The 19643-nt window shown below is 34.5% G+C and overlaps 3 protein-coding genes across 9 annotated transcripts; all 3 read right to left on the bottom strand.

The window, feature by feature from the left end:
- Window positions 1-938: 938 nt before the first annotated feature.
- Window positions 939-8388, bottom strand: LOC121229387 (nuclear factor of activated T-cells 5). Of its 5 annotated transcripts, none has more exons than XM_041113567.1 (13): window positions 8209-8388; window positions 7955-8055; window positions 7626-7855; window positions 6812-6979; window positions 5808-6168; window positions 5593-5736; window positions 5002-5154; window positions 4776-4892; window positions 4607-4687; window positions 4223-4366; window positions 1933-3669; window positions 1455-1493; window positions 939-1174 (listed from the first exon to the last, which is right to left on the bottom strand). In XM_041113567.1, the coding sequence occupies exons 1-11, from the start codon at window positions 8267-8269 to the stop codon at window positions 2008-2010; spliced, it is 3222 nt and encodes a 1073-aa protein (XP_040969501.1). In that variant the 5' UTR covers window positions 8270-8388; the 3' UTR covers window positions 939-1174; window positions 1455-1493; window positions 1933-2007. The 5 variants fall into 5 exon arrangements, with proteins under 5 accessions (XP_040969501.1, XP_040969502.1, XP_040969503.1 ...); XM_041113568.1 differs by having other exon boundaries at window positions 7955-8052; window positions 8209-8382; XM_041113569.1 differs by lacking the exon at window positions 4607-4687 and having other exon boundaries at window positions 8209-8382.
- Window positions 8389-10051: 1663 nt separating this feature from the next.
- On the bottom strand, window positions 10052-12351 carry LOC121229386 (PLASMODESMATA CALLOSE-BINDING PROTEIN 1). The gene is made up of 4 exons (XM_041113566.1): window positions 11661-12351; window positions 10879-11382; window positions 10742-10781; window positions 10052-10652 (listed from the first exon to the last, which is right to left on the bottom strand). The coding sequence occupies exons 1-4, from the start codon at window positions 11719-11721 to the stop codon at window positions 10421-10423; spliced, it is 837 nt and encodes a 278-aa protein (XP_040969500.1). The 5' UTR covers window positions 11722-12351; the 3' UTR covers window positions 10052-10420.
- Window positions 12352-12546: 195 nt separating this feature from the next.
- Window positions 12547-18063, bottom strand: LOC107905859 (carboxyl-terminal-processing peptidase 1, chloroplastic). Of its 3 annotated transcripts, XM_016832635.2 has the most exons (13): window positions 17535-18063; window positions 17333-17452; window positions 17027-17164; window positions 16426-16530; window positions 16164-16332; window positions 15449-15525; window positions 15306-15350; window positions 14955-15038; window positions 14598-14636; window positions 13814-13876; window positions 13336-13465; window positions 13027-13088; window positions 12547-12937 (listed from the first exon to the last, which is right to left on the bottom strand). In XM_016832635.2, the coding sequence occupies exons 1-12, from the start codon at window positions 17928-17930 to the stop codon at window positions 13033-13035; spliced, it is 1422 nt and encodes a 473-aa protein (XP_016688124.2). In that variant the 5' UTR covers window positions 17931-18063; the 3' UTR covers window positions 12547-12937; window positions 13027-13032. The 3 variants fall into 3 exon arrangements, with proteins under 3 accessions (XP_016688124.2, XP_016688125.2, XP_040969499.1); XM_016832636.2 differs by lacking the exon at window positions 14955-15038 and having other exon boundaries at window positions 17535-18058; XM_041113565.1 differs by lacking the exons at window positions 12547-12937; window positions 13027-13088 and having other exon boundaries at window positions 13334-13465; window positions 13791-13876; window positions 17535-18059.
- Between the last annotated feature and the right edge of the window lie 1580 nt (window positions 18064-19643).

Genomic DNA, 19643 nt, shown 5'->3' with positions numbered 1-19643 from the left:
GAGAAGCAATAGCTCATTCTTCTTCTTCCTTTTACATTTATTAAAAGACTGATACTTTAAACCAATATAAAATAGGATTAATTTCGTATTAATATTTTTTTTTAACTTTCGAATCTACATGAGAAAGTAACATTCTTATATTTATCATGAGAATCATATTATCATGTTCATGGAAAATAACTCTTCAAAGAAAGAAAATAAATTTTGATTTTAAAATGTGATTAAATTATCAAAAAAGTAACTATTTTTCTATATACCAAATGCAACCTTAATATACAATTTATGTTTTCAAGCAACTCTGCCATAACATAAGAGAGAGAGAAAAAAAGAATTGTTTTCTGCCACAAAAAAAGAAAAAAGAAGAAGAAGAGAGAATTGTTTTCTATACTTTCGTTGTCCTGTTTATTCTCCACGTATATGCAAGTATAGATAATGTATAGCTCTTCCCAGAGGTCAGGGTAGCTATATGGCACTCTTCTTACAGTGAAGTAACCACTGATTTTATGTCACCTACGTTGTTTTAGACCAAATTCCATCTGCATTGTAACGGTTGTCATTTCTTCACTTCTTTAACATCCGGTTACTCTCAGGGTCCATATTTAGGCTATATGCAGTATGTTCCAGGAGCTCTTCAATTGACAGTTTCCTCTCATTATCAGACAAAGTTGATCAAGTTTAAACTTTAAGCTTCCAGGAGCTCTTCAATTGACATTTTCTTCTCATTATCAGACAAAGTTGATCAAGTTTAAACTTTAAGCTTTCATTATTAAGGGTGGTGCAGCGTCAGTTAGGAACAAGCCTGCCCTGGTTGATTAACAATGCCCCCAATATTCAGCTGTTCATGCTTGTATCGTTTCTCAATGAAGCAATCAGTATAGTGTGTGTGTGTGTGTGTGTTTTCATTAATGAAGGCATCATCTTAGGTCTAGAGAGGATGATAAGAGTAATGTCTTCGAGATTTTACCACACGAAATGAAAGTGTTTGATGGTATGCGCCCTAAAATTACATTATAACCATTGAATAAGTCATTGGCTGATAGCAGAGGAGCTGAAGATCATTACACCTAACAGTAGCTCAATATCATTGGATTGGAGATTATCCCTGCTGGGAATTGGGAGATCTAGATAATACAGTTTCAGATGCATCATTCCTGCAAGACAATGGATCTTGGACCTGCAATACATGGAAGAAATCAATGTATAAGACTGATTCCCAAAATCGATTAACATGCCCATATTTGAATGTCAATTTGTTCTGGACCACCGATGAAACGGGAATGATAATTCATAAGAAAGGTCGATGAAATAGCAGGTGAAAGGTAAAAATAAATTTTAGGTAAATAAAGGAGGAATTATCATTATTCACCAGCTTTAGAGTGCCCAATCTTAGCTAAAACTCTAACCTTATTCACCACATAAAACTCTCTTTGAAAGAGAATAGAACTTTCACTAACCTGCAATGTTGTCTGTCGCCTTGGTTCCATCATGGATTCCTGCAAGAAATGTTAAATTGCCATCAAGATAACAACTTATATATAAGTACAAAACTTCTAATTTATATCTGCCTCCCATGACTAGATCTTTTTCATTTTAAGAGCGGACGGCACTGCTACAGATGTAATTATTATGATCATTTTCAGGTTAAAGAAATGTCAAGCTTGCTCAAATAAGAAGACTTATATCCGAAGTAACCTCAACTGTCTACCCAAGTGTCCTAAATAGATTCCATAGGAACTTTAGAATTGGAAAAACCATGAATTTTTTCAAAAATGAGCTTCAGGGTCTCGTATTTTTCTCCTGCAAGAATGGTTCATCTATCCAAATTTATATTTACTCCTTTTTTTAAAAAAAACATAGCAGCAGCAAATATGCACTTGAATTTTTTATCTCCCTTTTTACTACAAAACCCAAAGTTTCAATATTTAAGCATACCTCTTTGCTCAATTCACTCTGTGTCTGAACCTGAGATGCTGTGATCTGTCCTTCTTGCTGTCTTTTTTCTTGTTCTTACTGCTGCTGCAGGTAAGGATGGAGATTTGGTGGTGGAAACTGCTGCTGATATGAGCCTTGCGGTTGTAGTTGTTGCTGCTGCTGCTGCAGATACTGTTGCTGTTGAATAAATTGTTGTTGCTGCAGCAGCTGTGGCTGCTGATAGGGTAATTGTTGCTGTTGAAGATATTGCTGTTGCACTTGTAGCAGCTGTGGGTGTTGCTGATACTGTTGCTGTAAAAGCTGCTGCTGAGGCAGAGGCTGTTGCTGCTGCTGCTGCTGTTGCTGTTGGTAGTAATAATATTGCCACATGTGATTATATGCTTGATTAGTCTGCATTTGCCCAAGCTGCTCATTGCTTTGCATGGGATTTTGAGAGATCTGCGTTTGAGGAAAACCAGGTAGAGGAACAGGTGGAGTCCGAGTAGGGGCAAAATTCTGTTGGTGCGCGTCCTGCATAGACCAGTTATGAACAGCAGCTAAATTAGGATGAGCAGCAGATGTGGAGTACTGACTCTGTGATTGGCCACCTTGTTGAACTTGTGGGCTCTGCGAATACATGGACTGAGTGGGGTAACCTTGACTCATAGGCACTTGTGTGCCAGTTTCACTTCGCGAATGCTGCCTTTTTGGAGACATTTGTTGCCTTTGATGCTGTCTTTTATGAGAGTGCCTTCGATGGCCAAATTTGTTTTCTCGATGAACTCTATCAGCATTACTCCTTTGATGCCAACTTCCAACGTCATCTGGAGGAGTCCTCCGCACAAGTGGCTCTGTTTTCTTGATGTTCTGCTGACTTGCCAGAGAGGAAGGACTGCTCATTTCAGTTTGAATTCCAGCAGAATCAGATGCTTGAGCACTCCTTGTGCTAGATTCCAGGTTATATCCATCATTACTTAGAGCACCCTCCGGCATAATTCCATTGAGCTTGCTGGTTTCTTGAGGAGGTTCTTTTTTCACCATGCTTTCATTTGATAAGCTGGTTTCTACAAAAGTTTCACCTTCCTGATTTGCAAAACTGATTGAATCCAAAGACTCACGATCTAGTTGACCCAATGAAAGTCTCTCCAATGGAAGTTCGTTTACATCATGTTCAGGCTTATGTTCATGCTCTTGCGTGAATTTATTTTCCTTAGAATTTTCTTTTGAAGTTTCTAATGCTTCAACTCCATTTCTCATTTCATCCTGTATTAAATTATGAGATGACATATTGGTAGTAGTCTTTATATCCTCTCCTGATTGAAGCTTGTTTGAAACCTCCTCAGAGCTGTGCTGCCTCCCCCCCTGCAAACTTTCATCAACTTCTCCTGATTGAAGCTTGTTGACTGTAGCCTGGTAAAGGGGAATTTCATGATCTTCCAGAAATGGTGATATCGTGTCTGGTACACAGTCCAAAGCAGCATGGTTAGACTGGGCATCATCATTTTCCGAAGGTTTCAATATATTGTCTCGTGATGGTGACTGCACTGGGATGTCTAAGCTTCTATCCCCAGATGGATGTGAAGGCAAAGGATCAGGACTTTCTTGTCTTCTACTAGCAGTTATCTTCAAGGGTAAAGATTCTATACCATTGATAACAGAAAACTTATATGTGCTCCCCCTTGCAGACTCAGGAAAACATTTTATGTGGCGATTCCATGCTTTTCTTATATCATCTATGGTTCCACAAAGATCAACAAACTGGCCAGTATAAAAATATTTTAAACAATCAGCTTCAAATAATTTAGAAACAACAATACTTTCCTTTTTCCCACTATCTTTAACTTGACTTCACAGGACATCTTACAACTGCCACATAAATTTACATGATGCAAGATAAAAACCTAATGCTAGGCAAGAGACAAAGAAACAGTGGCGATACTACAGCAACTGGCATGCTAAAACTGGGTCTTCAAGAGCCAGTAACTAGATCTATTTGCAAAAAGAAAGACATTGAAAAATGTAAAGATATGCAAACACCAATTAAAACAAAGATTCCAATCCAAGTCCACTGACTTGTTACTTTTCACAAAGAAAATTCCTGTGTGAGCACATATACAGAAGATACAGAGAAATCAACAAGAACGGCCAGAAAAGTTTTTTAATCACTTTTTTGCCATAGTCAAAGGCAAAACAGATTAAATGAGGTCAACAATCAATAAAGGGCACAAAAGCAGATAACATGCGGAGAAATAACATCCTCTTACACACTTCTCCAAAAAGAAAGCTGCTATGGATTGTTTTTTTAATTTACCTGTAAATATAAGCTTGATATCTCCTCTGCTTCTTTTGCATCTATACCTTGAGATGGCTGTAGAGGTATCACATCGTTTATTATAGCATCTAAAACATGTATGTCCCTAGGCCCTCCATGCATCATTCCAAATTTTATCAGTTCCTACATAAGTACCAGAATGATCAAAACTTCTATCATCTAATAACAGTCCAGCTCCAATAAAATGGTAATATTTAACAACAATTTACAGGAGGTGTAGGGAAATTGAGAGGGAGAATAGATTTCTAATTTCATGCAACACATGCAAAATTACCATAAATGTTACATAACCTGAAGACTACACAAATGTTCTATTCATGATTCCACAACAGACAAATATTAAATTGAAGATAACGTAACTACCTCCAAAAGCAATTTGCAATGAGGCAGACATTTTATACCATCTATTAAGATGTCTCTGGCAGCATCACTGTTACTGGTAATCTAAAAACAAAATGATGTGAGTGTGTGTATATATATATTTAAACATAGACAGTTTAGGTTGAATCTATCAATTAAATCCTTTACCCACCATGTATTGAAGCCGCGAAAAATTAATATACAATATGGGAAGAATGTCAAACTTTTGCTTCACAGCAGCAATTTCCATTGCTTCTTTGTATGTATTAGAAGCTGCTACAAAGTTACCCTAACAAATTTGGGAAAGCACATACATGTATCAGTAATTACTCCCAATCAAGCCCATTCATATAGTCTAAAACGAATAGAGAGAGAGAGAGAGAGAGAGAACTACTTACCAAACGCTTTTCCATGTTAGCTTTTATTGAAACAGTTTCAACAAAGCTAAGATCTGATTCTTTCTCATAATGAAGAAGTGCTATATGTGCACCTGAAACATCCCTTATTTTCTCCTTAAACCTAGCAGTGAAAAGGTGTATCACTGGCATTCTCTGCAACGGACATATGAGGAGGGCCATAAACATCTCCAGTCACATATAAAGCAATGGAGAAAGCATCCTATAAATAGAAGCAATAAATTGAAGTTTCAGTATGGCAGAAACTGCTTTGGAATTACCAACAGAGTTTTGGAAAAGTAGAATGTAAAATAAGTAAGCTAATCACTTGCTGTTTCACTCAAGTTGCCTAAAGGATAACGCAGGAAAATTGAGACCCCAATTTCTTATTTCCGATTAAAAATAAGTATTCTTCAATATTCCAACACACCATAAAAGTTAACTCGAAACAACCATACATCTACATCAAATTGTGATAAATTACATGATACAAATTGCAAATTTAGAAGATAGGGTGTTCTGAATTGGTAGTATCCATTAAAACTATCATTTGGCTTCTTTGAAAAAGTATAAGCACAATACAAGGATGAGTACCTTTAGAAAAACTTCTGCTGCTCTGGCAAGTGCAAAGTTTGCTATCTCTCTTCCACCCTTACTTTCCATGAAATCCACATAACGCATCCAAAACTCAGGATAATTAGCACATGGAATTAGGCATCTCTCATAAAGTTTAACAGCCTACAATGCAAAATGAGACTCAGATAGCAGTTATACTATATAAAGAAAAGCACCACATCTATATACCATACCCAATCAAAGTCACCATGCATATCTACGAAGTTTAAATATTCATGCCAGTTCTCCAATTGACTGATGTCAAGTTCCTTCACATGAAAATAAGGCCTTCGAATGCCAGCCTCAAAGTGATGTATTTTTTCATCCAACTCAGAAGCCTCCCGGTAAAATTGCTTCCCAATGGACAAGTATTTTGCCAGTGCTTTAGTTCCATCCATGCCAGTAGAAGCATCCAGCAAATCTTTGATGATACAAGAAATTTCTGCATCAGTACGACATGAAGAGACTTCGTTTTCTACTCGGGGATCTGACAGTAAATCCATATCATTCGGACATTGCATCTCCTCTTTCCAAGTGGCAGCCAACTTCTGGAAACTGAAGACAAATGCAAACAGTTCTACCATAACTAAATCATTGCATCAAATGATAAGAGGCAAACAAACAGAGAAGAAAGGTAAAATACCATGCAAGGGAACAATAAAAGCATCAAAACCAAAGATGCTAGATAATATCAAACTAAGCTAATACATCAACAGCTACCCAAATCAAAGTGCTGAAGCGTAACACCACCACATTAATAACCAATCAGATGAAGAATCTCATAAATGTCTGTATGTAGAGTACCATGAAGTTATCAGGGCTTTTAGAAATGCACCATGATCACCAAGCAGCAGATCATATAATGAGGTAGATGCAGCATATTCTTGGATGTAAAGATTAGATCCGTAGCAAGTCAAAAATAAATACTCTTTTACGGCCCAAAATACTTGTTCTCGGTAAACTAGTTGGAGCGGAGGTTGTACAATGATGCAATATTCAAGAATAATACCAATAAATTCAACTGGCCTTCGAAAGTTCATTTTTGTCTTAAGTGTTCTTTTAATCTTTTCCAGTACATGAAACAAGAATTCTTACAAATCATAGCAAACAATATTAATAATAACATAACAGGCAAATAAACTACCACAAAAGAAGGATTAAAGACTCCTCTCAAGATTCTATAAAGAAGTGAAAATACCTTTCATAATAATGATGTAGCTTTTTGGATGGAAATCTTAGGGTTTGAATATAAACATTAGCTAAGGAACTCCATTGCTCCCGAGAAAACTCAAACTCAACATACTTATCCCACAAGGTATGACATAAGTAATCCTTTCCAAAATAGGACATGGCTCTTTTAAATAGCCTGTCAATAATTTCCAGAAAGATAACATATATCATAGACATATCATAAAGCAAGAATATTAAAGACCCTAGGAAACACAAGAGAGCAGGGGCATAATACATGCAGCATAAGTAAAGCATCTCATTGGCTTGAGGCACAGATAATGAAAAGGGAAAAGAAATGTGCTTTAAGGCCAAACCAGGTAGTTTGATTCAAGGTTTGTTCAAGTCGACTTGAATTGTATTTCTGAAAACAAATTGATCCGTAATAATCCAGATATCCAAATGAAAGACAATTGTACAACCTTATCCCTAAACCAATATCAGGATCATTTCAACAAACCAACTTCGTGAAGTTAGTGACCTGCTAACTTTTGCGTACATAATCAACCGTACGAACATAGGAAGAGATGAACTCACCGTAACAGGATGCAGTTTTTATGTAGTCTTAAGAGTATTTGAACATTGGTGCTGTAGGAGCATTGTTGTTTATGCATTTGAGAGGATGATGCTATTGGGTTCTGCCTGATTATTTGGGTTCTGTTTTGTGTTTAGGTGATCTGGAGTTGGATACATACATATATACATACATACATACATAATATTATGTAAAAAATGGATACATTTTGTTGTTTAACTCATACTACAATTTCAAGCATTGAGATTACCGTCGAATATCATTATCATCTTCAAAAACTGAAACAGAAAAGCCGCAATAGTCAACCCAAACATCAATAGAGTATGTTGCCGATTGCACAGCTCGCTCAAAGACATCAACAGCTTTGTCAATGGTGCATAAGCGCATCATGTGATCAGCATACCTCCTCCAGTAGCCATAGCACAAAGGAAACTCGGACAAGAAGGAGTCATAGACAAAACATATATTCTCTATTTCATCCTGCAAATGATCAACATGAAACATTATAAACATGAGAAACCCATTTATCAGCATTATAAACAAACCCAAAGGAATAGAAAATTAATTAAATAAACTTACATGAAAGAAATTCTCAACCTCCGATATAAGCTTAGTCCACCCATCAAAATCTAATTCACCTTCAGCAATAATTTCTTTGAGTTTCTGCTCATCAAAACCTTCTACAGAAAAAATAAAAAGAGTAGATACTGGTTAGCCTAGAAAACACACACACAAAAGAAGAAAAAAAACACGAACGAGGACAAACAATTTAAAAGGGGAAAAAACAAAAAGTTCAGAATTAATAATAATAACTTTTTTAAGCAAGTGTTTACCTGAATAATTTCCTTTCTTAGGATGCCATTCTGTTTCTGTTCCTGAAATGTGTACCTCCATGTTCGCTACCAATCAAAATACAACTCTGCCGCCTTCCTTCCTTCCTTCTGCATCAAATTGGCGCAATGGCGATTCGCATCATCCTTCGACGATTTTATTATGTGAATGTCCGACCGGGCGATGGACCAGATTATTGCATTTAATTAAGTACTTGTAAGAAAGTAGGCCCAAAATATAATATGGGCCTGGTTGAAATCACGGGTTGATGAATTAAAAAGGAATATAATTTGGTCGCAATTTATCGTGACGAATTATAAGATAATGAGTGAAAGTAACCGTTTAGTCCCTTTAATATAAGGATTAATGCATCAATTTAATCCCTGTACAATAAAAAAGAATTAAATAAGGTCAATTTATAACAGAGTTACCAGATACAGTTAAAAAAATACGTGAAATTTATTTTTTTCATTTGCATTTTAACTCTAAACAAAAGATTTGATTTGCAAAATCATAAGAAGCAAGGAGAAGCCAAAAAATTTAGATTGTAAGATCAATTTTTTAAAAATTAAAATGATTATAAAAGTCATATAATCTAATGCATACTATTTTTTCTTATCATTCCTCTATTTCATTAGTAGACATTCTTCTAAAATATTTTTCCATTCATATTAAACATTTGAACCAAATATATATAAGCATTAAACACATAAAAGTTTTTAAGAGCCAACATACTGCTAGTAATTTTCTTTCATAAAAATAAATGTCACTTAAGTGCTTTTTTGTGTTATGAGATTACAATATATCATTTTTTCAAACACAAGATTTACAATAATCACAGTAGCAACAACTATTTCTAAATAAAAATGTTAAATTTCTAACTAATCCTAATTTTTTAAGGGTTTGTATTAATCAGTTCTAATCTCTTTAAGGATTTGTATAAATCATCCTCTAAAATTTATTATCCACTCACAATATTAGGTACCTTATACAGAATCAATAATTTCAAACTTTAAATTTTGGTGGGATCAATTTTTTTGAGATCATTTTTATTCTTGAATTAATACATTAATTATATAAAAAGAAATTTAAAAATTATTTTGTTGTGAGGTCAATTGACCCTGATAAGAAAGTTTCAAAATATTAATAGGAAATGACATTTTCAAAAGTAATTATTTTTAATAGTATAAGGATTAAAATTAACTAATATAATTAAGGACTCACGGATTTTACCTCAGCATTTCACTGCAGGTTTGTTTTCCCCCACTTTGTTTCATGGTTTCAAGCTTGATCTTGAAAGTTTTGGGAAATCAACTCAATGATAAACTAGTTTTGTGCTCTGCAATTTACGATGTGGGAGAGGGAAACTTATAGGCTCTTGCCTTTTGATCTTTTGTTTTACGATTACGAGTTGTTATTTGGTTTTTGCTTGGAAAATGTGACCATTTGTAGCTACTTATTCTAAGGGTGGTTGTTTTTTTATTATTTGAAATATTCTTCTTTCTCTGAATGGAAACCAGCCGGATTTTATCTTGAAAGAAAATCCATATTTAAATTTTGTAGTTGAAAAAGTATAGTAGTTTAGTTTCCTATAATTTTTTTGCTAAGACATTTCAATGTAAAAGTATGAATATATATATAATGAGAATGTAAAAATATGATACACCAAAGTACTAAAATAATTAAAAGAAAAAGTACATCCGTAACTACAGTTGCCCATTGTAGCGGTGAAATAGCATGGCATTAACATATTGATGTTGAAATGAAGTGAGAACGTTAAGGATTTTATTTGAGAAAATGAATAAGTAAAATTTAGAAAGGAAGTAAAAATCTATTATTATGGACTAGCTTAAAGTACGAGACAGTTCCCATTACTGAAAAAGCATAAATTGCTAGGGCAGAGAGGCATCTTCAACAATTTTATTCTGCAGCTAACAATCATTTTGAGAAAGCAGCTATCATATTCTTAACTTATCTATGAGTACAAGAACCTAAGAGATTCTATTCTCGTTTGTTTGTTTTTTTCTTTTCTTTTATCAGTTTCTATGTATACATAGATCAAAAAGTATAGCAGTATATATAGATCTTAATGGTGAGAATATGGGTTTCATTGTGGATTCTCAAGGTATGCTGAAAGTCTCTGAACTCTGTTGTCAAGCCAAAGGAATTGCAATTCAGTCATGGTAAAGTAACTGAAAGTCACTTCCTTTATGTCTAGAGTTTGTTTGCAGCAACAAGTGACATTGTGGCAAAGATCAGCAAGTAGCTGAATGACACACAGCTGGCTGAGCTTGGGAGTCCTGTTGGCTCTGCTGAACCATAAACTGAGTCCCCACCTGCTCCGGGAAAAGGTGGGCTCATCGGAAAGGGTGGGGTCATGGTCATGGTAGTCGGTGCTGGTGGCGGTAGAGTGGCTGGAGGAGTTATGCTGGCAGGTGGAGTCACACTGCATTTACATGTTAAATAAAATAAAAATATAAGCACATCTATATCCTGATATGAGAGCTGGTTACATGGTGATTGTAAGATATTTACCTTGTTGGCGAGGATGCTGCATAATGGCAGTTACCATTACCTGCACCAACACAAAGACAAATTTTAATTGAAAAGCTGGAAGGTTATAATTAATCTGTAGTTTAGAAACAACTTAATTTTTAACTACAATATCATACTTGGGTCTGTATTTGTAAGCTGAGCAGTGCCTCCAAAAACACAGCTTGTTGGTTCAGGGTGCTTCTGGTAGTAATCATTGAAAGCATAAGACGCATGATCGTGAACTGTGTTGGGTTCATAGCAACTTGCACCGGGTTGAATTGCTGAGCAGTCCGCACCGCCGTATCCACAAGCGTAGTCTAGAGCTACCTGTAGAGCAGTTGGTGAAGCACCTTGGTTTGCAACACACCAGGAACCTCCTGATGATGTTGTAGGAGTCGGGGTTGGGGTTGTCGGAGTTGTAACTGGTGCTGTCGGAGTTGTGACTGGGGTTGTCGGGTTGGTGATTGGGTCTGTTGAAGGGGATGTTGGGTTTGGAGTTGTGCCAGGAGTTGTAGGATTGACAACGGGAACATTATCTAGTACTGTAGTGGATATTGAAGGGTCCAGGAGCATCGGGGAATCTTGGTTTTGTTTTCTCTGATTGATTTCTTGGAGAGGGGGTTTCTTTGAAACACTTGAACCTGAACAGATTAAAGCAAGTTAAGTAGTTTCCGGCATTAATTTCTCTTTGAAATGCATTTCCTACAAAATATTTTCTTTACTAATATCATCTATCACCTACCAACGACATGAACTTCAATAACTTAATTGAAGTCTCATTAAAAAGCTTCTTTATCAGAAAATCCAAACAAGTTTTGGGACAAAAACAGAATCTAGTTTCCCATAGAAATATAAAAACATGACAAGAAATGAAGAAGAAAAAAATATGAAGGCATGGTTATAATTATACAGCAATCACCTGAACATAGGAGAAGATGCAAGAGAAGGATAGTAAGGAACTGAACAAGTCCAAAATCCATGTCTTGAATAGGCTTGTATAATAGAGGGTTTTGAAAATCTTGTTTAGTAAGAACAATAATGTAGAAGCTAATAGGTATTTATATAATAAAACAAAGACGAGGGCCAATGGAGGTACTGCAAAGAAGAGTCTAGTAATCATCCTTATACTTGTTATATAATAATAAAAATAATAATAATAATAATAATAAACAAATAAAACATTAAGAATCAAAGCTTCCTTGGATCGAAGAGAGATGGAAACAGAGAAAGGAGAATAAAGGAAACTTATGAAAGGAGGCATCGAGTTGTTGGAACTAGCAAGCAAGGGAAGGTGCAAAAAAGAGGGGGAAATAATGTATGAATGAGCAAAAGGCAAAAGGCTAGTCTGTTGGGAATTTAAATCTGGTGTTTCTGAAATCATACTAATATATAGAGAGACACTGATGTTGTTGGGTGGCTTTTTTTATTCTGTCACTTTTCTACTGTTTATGGGACTGAATCAAAACGTTGGCAGAGGATTACTTTAAGATATGGTATGGCAAAGGGATGATAGTATATAAATGATATGCAAATCATATTAGAGAGGATGCACAAAAAAGTCAATAAATAAAATAAAATAGCACAACATAATAAGAAAACAATATTTTTAAAAAATAACACACAAATTGAATACATATATTTGTCTAAAGAATTATGGGTTGAAATTTACACATCTTAAACAAAATTTATATAAATACACAATATACAGGAATTATCCTGTACCTGTTTGCCTCATGAAAAATAATTTTCAAAATTCGAACTTCCAGGTCATATCAAACCATGCTATAAGCATCCACCCAAAGCGATAAATAAATCTTTTTTATTGATAATTGGACATATAAATATTTTCTTTCATTGGTACAGTAAAATTTGTTTTTTGATAAGAATTGATAATGGTAATTACGAAGTAATATATTTTAGGATTTTTCAGCTGGGGCAATTGCCTCCGTTGCCTCATGGTTAATCCGTCTTGGCAGACCGTTTTACTTCTGCTGGTGTTCTTGTAGACTGAACTCAGAATCCAGCAAACCTATACAATAATCCCACTTTGCCATGCAGGATATAAGCCAAAGCCCTGAGTGGAAGCCAATCAGCTCTCAAGTCTTCATTTTCATCTCAAATCCCTCGAGTGCAGCTACTGGGAAGGCAAATCCAAATCATGCCGCCATTTAGCAGCAACATTTTTGAGGATATGAACTGCAGAATTCCGTAACATATATGTAGTAACTATCTACCCAGGAGGAAGAGAAGAGTTAAAAAAAGAAACAGAAAGGACCAGGATAAACCTGTTTCTAGCCTTGTTGATGCAAATTGCACTTCAACAGATGCTGTGAAACATCGCTCCAACCTGCATATACAGCAGTGTTAATCAGATACCAAATATTGCCCAGCTTCAATTCCTTATCACAGTATTACAACGCCTAAGGTGGTCCCCTTTAGGTTATATTTGGAGCTTTGAACAGCTGGGAATAGTAAAGATAGATTTCTTCAATAATAAAGGAATAGAATCAGGAAAACAGTTTTTAGATTCCTTCATGACAGAGCTCTAGTTATGGTATTCCCCCCTCTGTTTGAACCGTGAAAGAAGTAATTACCAGGGAAGTTTCTAAAGTCAGGTTCTATTCCATTGCCATTGATGTCCAAATGATTTGGTGTTACATACTGTCCTACAGTGACAACTACCCCAGATCCATCTCGAAGTTCAAAGACAGATTGAATCAGACCCTGTAACAGACAAAAAGGGTTTCATTTTAGATTCTAGAAGAAATGTTTTTCATCAATATATATAATCAAGGCCAACAGCTACCACCATTAGTTCTATAACCATATCAGTGAAAGACTTTAAACATGGGCTTTTATAACTAAAATAGTGATATCAGTTTCCAGCCATCAAAGATTTCATCATTGTACCAAAAACAAAGAGTCAAAGACACCAACCAGACACAGTTCAAAGTTCATTTCAACTTGATGGAAAATTGGGGCAGGAGGTCGTGATAGACAAATGATAAAGGAAAAAATAAGAGAACTGCAGAGGGAGAGCTTGAGTTACAGAGAATGAGCTAAACTTCAAACCTTGCCGAAAGTCCTCTCCCCAACAAGAACAGCTCTGCAGTTATCATGAAGAGCAGAAGCAACCTGAAACCAATGGCAATTTAGAATAAATGCAACTGTGGAAGGGAAATTGTCTTCAATGGCCCCTGAACTATTAAAATATGGCTAATGTGGAACTTGATTAAAAAATGCATAGTTAGGTACCTAACTTTCAATTTGTACATCAATCTCCCCCTGGCTTTACACTGTTAACAAAATGTCGGTAATGTACTAGCCAACCAACAAAAAATTGACGTGTAAATATTGCACACGCGGATAACATGGGACTGCCTCATAATATTGACAAGCAGCAGATAGCATTAAAATTTGGAGAAAAGGAAAGAAGAGAAAATCAAACTTCTGAGAAATTCCAAAAAAGAAATTATTTCCTTTTTCATAAATATTAAGATTTGATTATGGAAAAATAAAGAATATAAAATTTTACCTTTTTGGAAGTACAAAATCATAATTTAAAAACAACTTATTTTAATTAATTTTTCACAATTTTAAATTTTTATTGATTGATTTATTGCAATATCTGCATGTGTCAAAATCTTATTGATTTATTGCCAAGCCTTTTAATGGTGTTAGGCCATTGAGCAGATTGATACATGGATTGGAAGTTGAGGAAAGTACCGGTTCAAACATTTTCTAATTCCAAGTACCACCTTAGACAGTATCTAACCAGTCAGGGGCCATACAAGACATTATCCCATTGAGAAAGACAAGCAAAACCATAGATAAAAGGGGCAACTGGTCAACTCACAATTTCACTTGCACTAGCAGTTCTGTTATTCACCAAAACCTGCACAGAAGCTGATTATTTAGGCAAGTAATTTGCTTCCAAACAATAAATTAAAGACAAACAATTTCTACAGGCTTCTCTCCTGTCGCAGAAAACAACACTGTAGAGAAGCCCTGGAAATTTAAATCTACCTTGAAGACCATGTCAATCCAATTTTAAAAGTTCCTTAGACATTTCTTTTTGAACAATCAAGACAGCAAAAACGGCATTACCCACTGAATCAATCTACTTCTTTAGAATCCAATGTGAAAGCATACATTCTATGTTCACAAAAACAAACTAAAAGCACAAACGTTAGGATGAAGTAAAAGTGCATACAACTACAGGCAATGTAACCAACGGGGCAGTATCAGCAACAACATTCTTCTGGTACTGTGGATCCCTCCCAACTGTGTAAATGATCTGCCCAGTTTTACAAGCAAGAGGAAACACCAAAACTACTTAATTAGTCAAAGAGATCAGACATATGGATCAATAAAACGTTTTTCTTGTAGCAATTGCATCATAGGCAAGCTACTTTCAGAAGGCCAAAATACAGGGATAAAGAAGAAAATAGCTCAAAATCTCACAGCAAGCACATTAAAACAGAGAAAAGAAAGAAAAGAGAGAGAGAGAGAGAGAGCAAGCAGTAAGCCTTCTTTGAAGTTAAAACCGTAATGAATGACATACCGTTTCCCCTTTATTCAGAAATAGCTTGGCAATTTCAATTCCAGCCTGAAATACACAAAAATCAGAGTCACAGAGATGATGATCATCAAACCTATATGTCGGATAGAAAGGTAAAACTAACTGGGAGGCAAAATCAAACAAACCTGGACTAGTCCTCCAAGATTGTCTCTAAGATCCAGAATGAAATATGAAGCACCCATATCCTGAAGTCGCTTCATTGCTGCAGTACAGGAGTATGTAAATAAGAGAAGGAAAAACCAACCCCATTAACATAGTTAGTTGCACTAGCGTAGCATCGCAGTTTCAAGCTATAAGACAATAGACCTCAATAGCAGAAGACATAAAACTCTTAAATCATCAATACAGGAAAAATATGAACAGAGAAAGAAATTTTTCATGACTCAAGAAATTCGTTAGAAGACGGAAGAAACAACCATTGATTGTAAATATATCATAAAGGCTTGTATTTGTTTTTCGTGCTAAAAAATCTGTTTCCTATTGTATAACAAAGCTAACCCTCTATTTGCTTTGATTTTTTGGTAAAACTTGTATTCTGGAAGCAGTAAGTGCGTGTGGGAAAAAGTGGGAGGGAATAAACACTTAAACAGTCATAGCTTGCATTATTTTTCAAAGACACATAAAAAAAATTTTAAGTTATTCATCACAAACATGCTCATCATAAATAGCAATCAGGTGAGATCCACTAAAATAAAAATAAAAATTACCAATGACCAGATCTTTTCATAGCTTGCATTATTTTTCAAAGACACATAAAAAAAATTTTAAGTTATTCATCACAAACATGCTCATCATAAATAGCAATCAGGTGAGATCCACTAAAATAAAAATAAAAATTACCAATGACCAGATCTTTTCTAGCCAATGCATTGAACTCCTTTAGCCTCATATACCCAACAGAACTGGGGCTGTTACTAACTTGTTCCAACCGATAAAAAACAGGTGATCGAGCAACAAGTTGTCTTTGGATTTCTAGAGATTCAGTAGGTCCACAATTGCCATGCCTGATCTAAAATTGAGAGACGATCATTGGGTGAAGAAGGAACATGTATCAAGGTTAACAATGAACTGCTATATTCATAGGGCTAATTTAGATCACAACCTTAATGGTCACAAAGGTTTCATTAGGACCTTGTAACAAAGATGAAACTTCAAAGGCCGATTTCCCCACAACATGCTCTCCATTAACAGCTAAAACTTCATCTCCCTATCAAAAGAAATTACTAATATAAGGAAACAAATAAGCCATACATATGAACACTATAGAGAAATTAAATCAACACTTGCATATAGAATCTTCAAATTTTTTGCTGCATACATGCAAGAGCATTATTTATTCTATTAAATAAATAAAGAAGGCACCACCATCCACTCTCCATAGTATTATTGTCCTCCTGTAATCTCACTCACCCTCCTCATCTTGGATTCTTAGTTCTCTAGTCACTGTTTATTCAATGAAACGGCAACAACAAACAAGCAATTTATACCTGTGACTTGGCCATTCATATATGTCCATAGAAAACAGTGCGGATATATTAGAAAAGTGGGAAAATAGCACAAAATCTAGCTAAGCAGAAAGCAAAATATCAGAATTTTTTTTTTCTAAAGATAAATGAGTAGACGGAGATAAAGAAACTAAAAACGTTGTTAGAACCAACAAAGTAATTGACCAATGCAAGTATACAACTACTACGGATATATACCTGTCTTACTCCTGCGGTATGAGCAGGTCCATCCAATATAAGTCCTTGTACCTTCAGTTTTACACTGCCAGTATCATCTGGAACTTCCCTAATGTTTATTCCAATACCAGTGATGTCATACCTCGCCATCTTTGAGAACTTTCAACAGTGACAAAAAAGTGACCCAAAATGCCAATTGCCATGTAAAAAGGGGGAAAAAAAACTAAAAAATCCATCAGTAAATAAATATCGCATATATTTATATTTGATGCACTTTCAGCTTACATGTAAAGAATGTTACTTTAAGGTGATTCAGTAAAGAATTACCTCGGCTGGTGAGAGGAATCGCGTGTAAGGATCCCCTAAACTCGCCAGCATTCTTTTGATTAACTCATGAGCCTTAGACCTCGTTTGAATCGAAGTCCCCAAAATATCCTCCTTCTTTTGCTGCGACGAGCAAACGATGTTAAAAAATAAAAGCAGGAAAACGGAAATAGCCACAAAACAAAAAGATAAAAATAAACATTACCTCCCAGGACTGAGGAGACCAGCGGTGGCGACCGGTATCGAGAAAGCTATCATTTACGATCTGCCAAGCTTCTTGTACGATTTCTTCTTTGGTGACGAATTCAGGTTTGAGCACAAACTTATTTTGTAGTTCTTCTTCTTCTTCTTCGTTGCAACGATCGGGTAGCGGAGTTGAAAGTTGGGGTGGTCGAGGAGGTTGAAAAGGCGGCGAATCGCTAGAAAGGGCAGGAGACGAGGAAGAAACTAGGAGAGTTAAAGAGAGAGCTCCGGAAAGAGCAGTAATCAGGGTTTTCTTGGTCCAAACGGCGGCGGCCGGAAGAAATGACGGAGGAGGTTTCTGAGGTGGCGTTGGAGAGAGTGAAGGTGGAGAGTTGCAGTTGCAGAGTAAGATTCTCATCTTCTTTCTTTTGGTTAGCAAAGAGATGGGGTTACCGCCACTATTATTTACAAGCAGCTATTTGCATGCGCGGACGAGCGCGTGTGAATTTAAAAGATGAAAATCCCTTCTTGCTTTCTTCCTTCAAATTGAAAGCATAAACAACAGCACTACTTAAAAACTGCAAATTAACTCATCCATTAAATTTCTATCAATTAAATAATTGTGCATAACGTTAAATTCATGCTATAAATTATTTTTAATGGATAAATTAAAAAAATTTATTCGATTATGTTTTTTTATTATTTTAATTGCTGAACTATTAAATTTTTTTTAAACTAAATATTTTAATCACTCTAAGTTTATGTAGGATTTTTTATTAGTCTAGAAATAATATTAGCTCTCTAATATTTATACAATCTATCAATTTGATCTTAGATATAAAAAATTTAATAAATTTAGCCATTAATATTTATAAAAGTTATCCTTTTAATTCTAATTCTAAAAAAATTAATAAATTTAGCTCTCAGTATTTTCGAAATTTATCAATTTAGTCTAAACTCTAAAAGTTAAAAAATATTCAAAAACGTTTTTAGCTATTCATTACCCGTTGACTAACCTATGTGAATTATTAGAATAGTAAAAAGAGTACCATTTTTCAAATCACTTGAGACAATTTCTTTTACTATAATTTAAACTTCACACTGAATCAAATCAATTGATTTGGAACCTATATGAAATGCATTAGTACCTGAACAATAATATTTTTAATACATGTATTTTCTTTCGAATCTTTTTTTGTGTGTGTGTGTGTGTTTTATCCCAACTTTTTAGAGCTCTTTTGCAAGTGATTTGAAAGAGAGTACTATTTTTCTTATTTATAATATCTTATATTGGTTAGACAATAGGTTATAAAGAGCTAAAAATGAATTTTTAAAAAGTATATGTTTTAAAAAAAACTTAGAGTTAAGACTAAATTGATAGATTTTGTAAATGTTGAGGGCCAAAATCATTGATTTTTTTTAGAATTAGAATTAAAATGGCAAACTTTGTAAACATTAAAGGCTAAATTTGTTGAATTTTTTATATTTGGGATCAAATTGATATAATGTGTAAACATTTGAGGGTTAGTTTTGTTACTAGACCAATAAAAAAAGCCTACACAAGCTCTAAGCAACCAAAATATTTATTTTTGAAAAGTTTTAATAACTAAATTGAAAATAATTAATAGTTAATTGACTAAAATAGAATAAAAGGCATAGTTGGATGATCATTTTATAGTTTACCCATAAAAAACAATTTTCAGCATGAATTTAACCTTTCGCATAAAATTTAAAAGAGGAATTAGTTTGCATGTTTCAAAATGTGTAATGACTAATTTACTCATTTTTTAATAAAAAAATCTGCTTTCTACTTAAATTAAACCTATTTTCTCAAGTGATACTTAAATTAGAATTCGTTATCCAAAAATTATACTCGTTATATTAAAAAAAAATTCTCAGCTAATAGTTTTTATGACACATGACAAATTTTACCTAAAAAATTCTAAAAAGGAAAAGGTTAAATATTATTTCATCGGATTTAAAATAAATAAAAAAAACCTCATACATATTTAAATAAAATGATTGACTAAGATTTTATTTAATAACTAATAATTTAGATAATAGAATATAGTTTAAGTATTATTTTAAATAATAAAATATAATTTAAATACCACTTCTAATTAAAAAAAAT

This window comes from Gossypium hirsutum, chromosome A05 (assembly GCF_007990345.1).
Source record: "Gossypium hirsutum isolate 1008001.06 chromosome A05, Gossypium_hirsutum_v2.1, whole genome shotgun sequence".
Taxonomy (NCBI): Eukaryota; Viridiplantae; Streptophyta; class Magnoliopsida; order Malvales; family Malvaceae; genus Gossypium; species Gossypium hirsutum.
The sequence above is the reverse complement of the archived record's forward strand: the minus strand, read 5'-3'. Positions and strand labels throughout refer to the sequence as shown.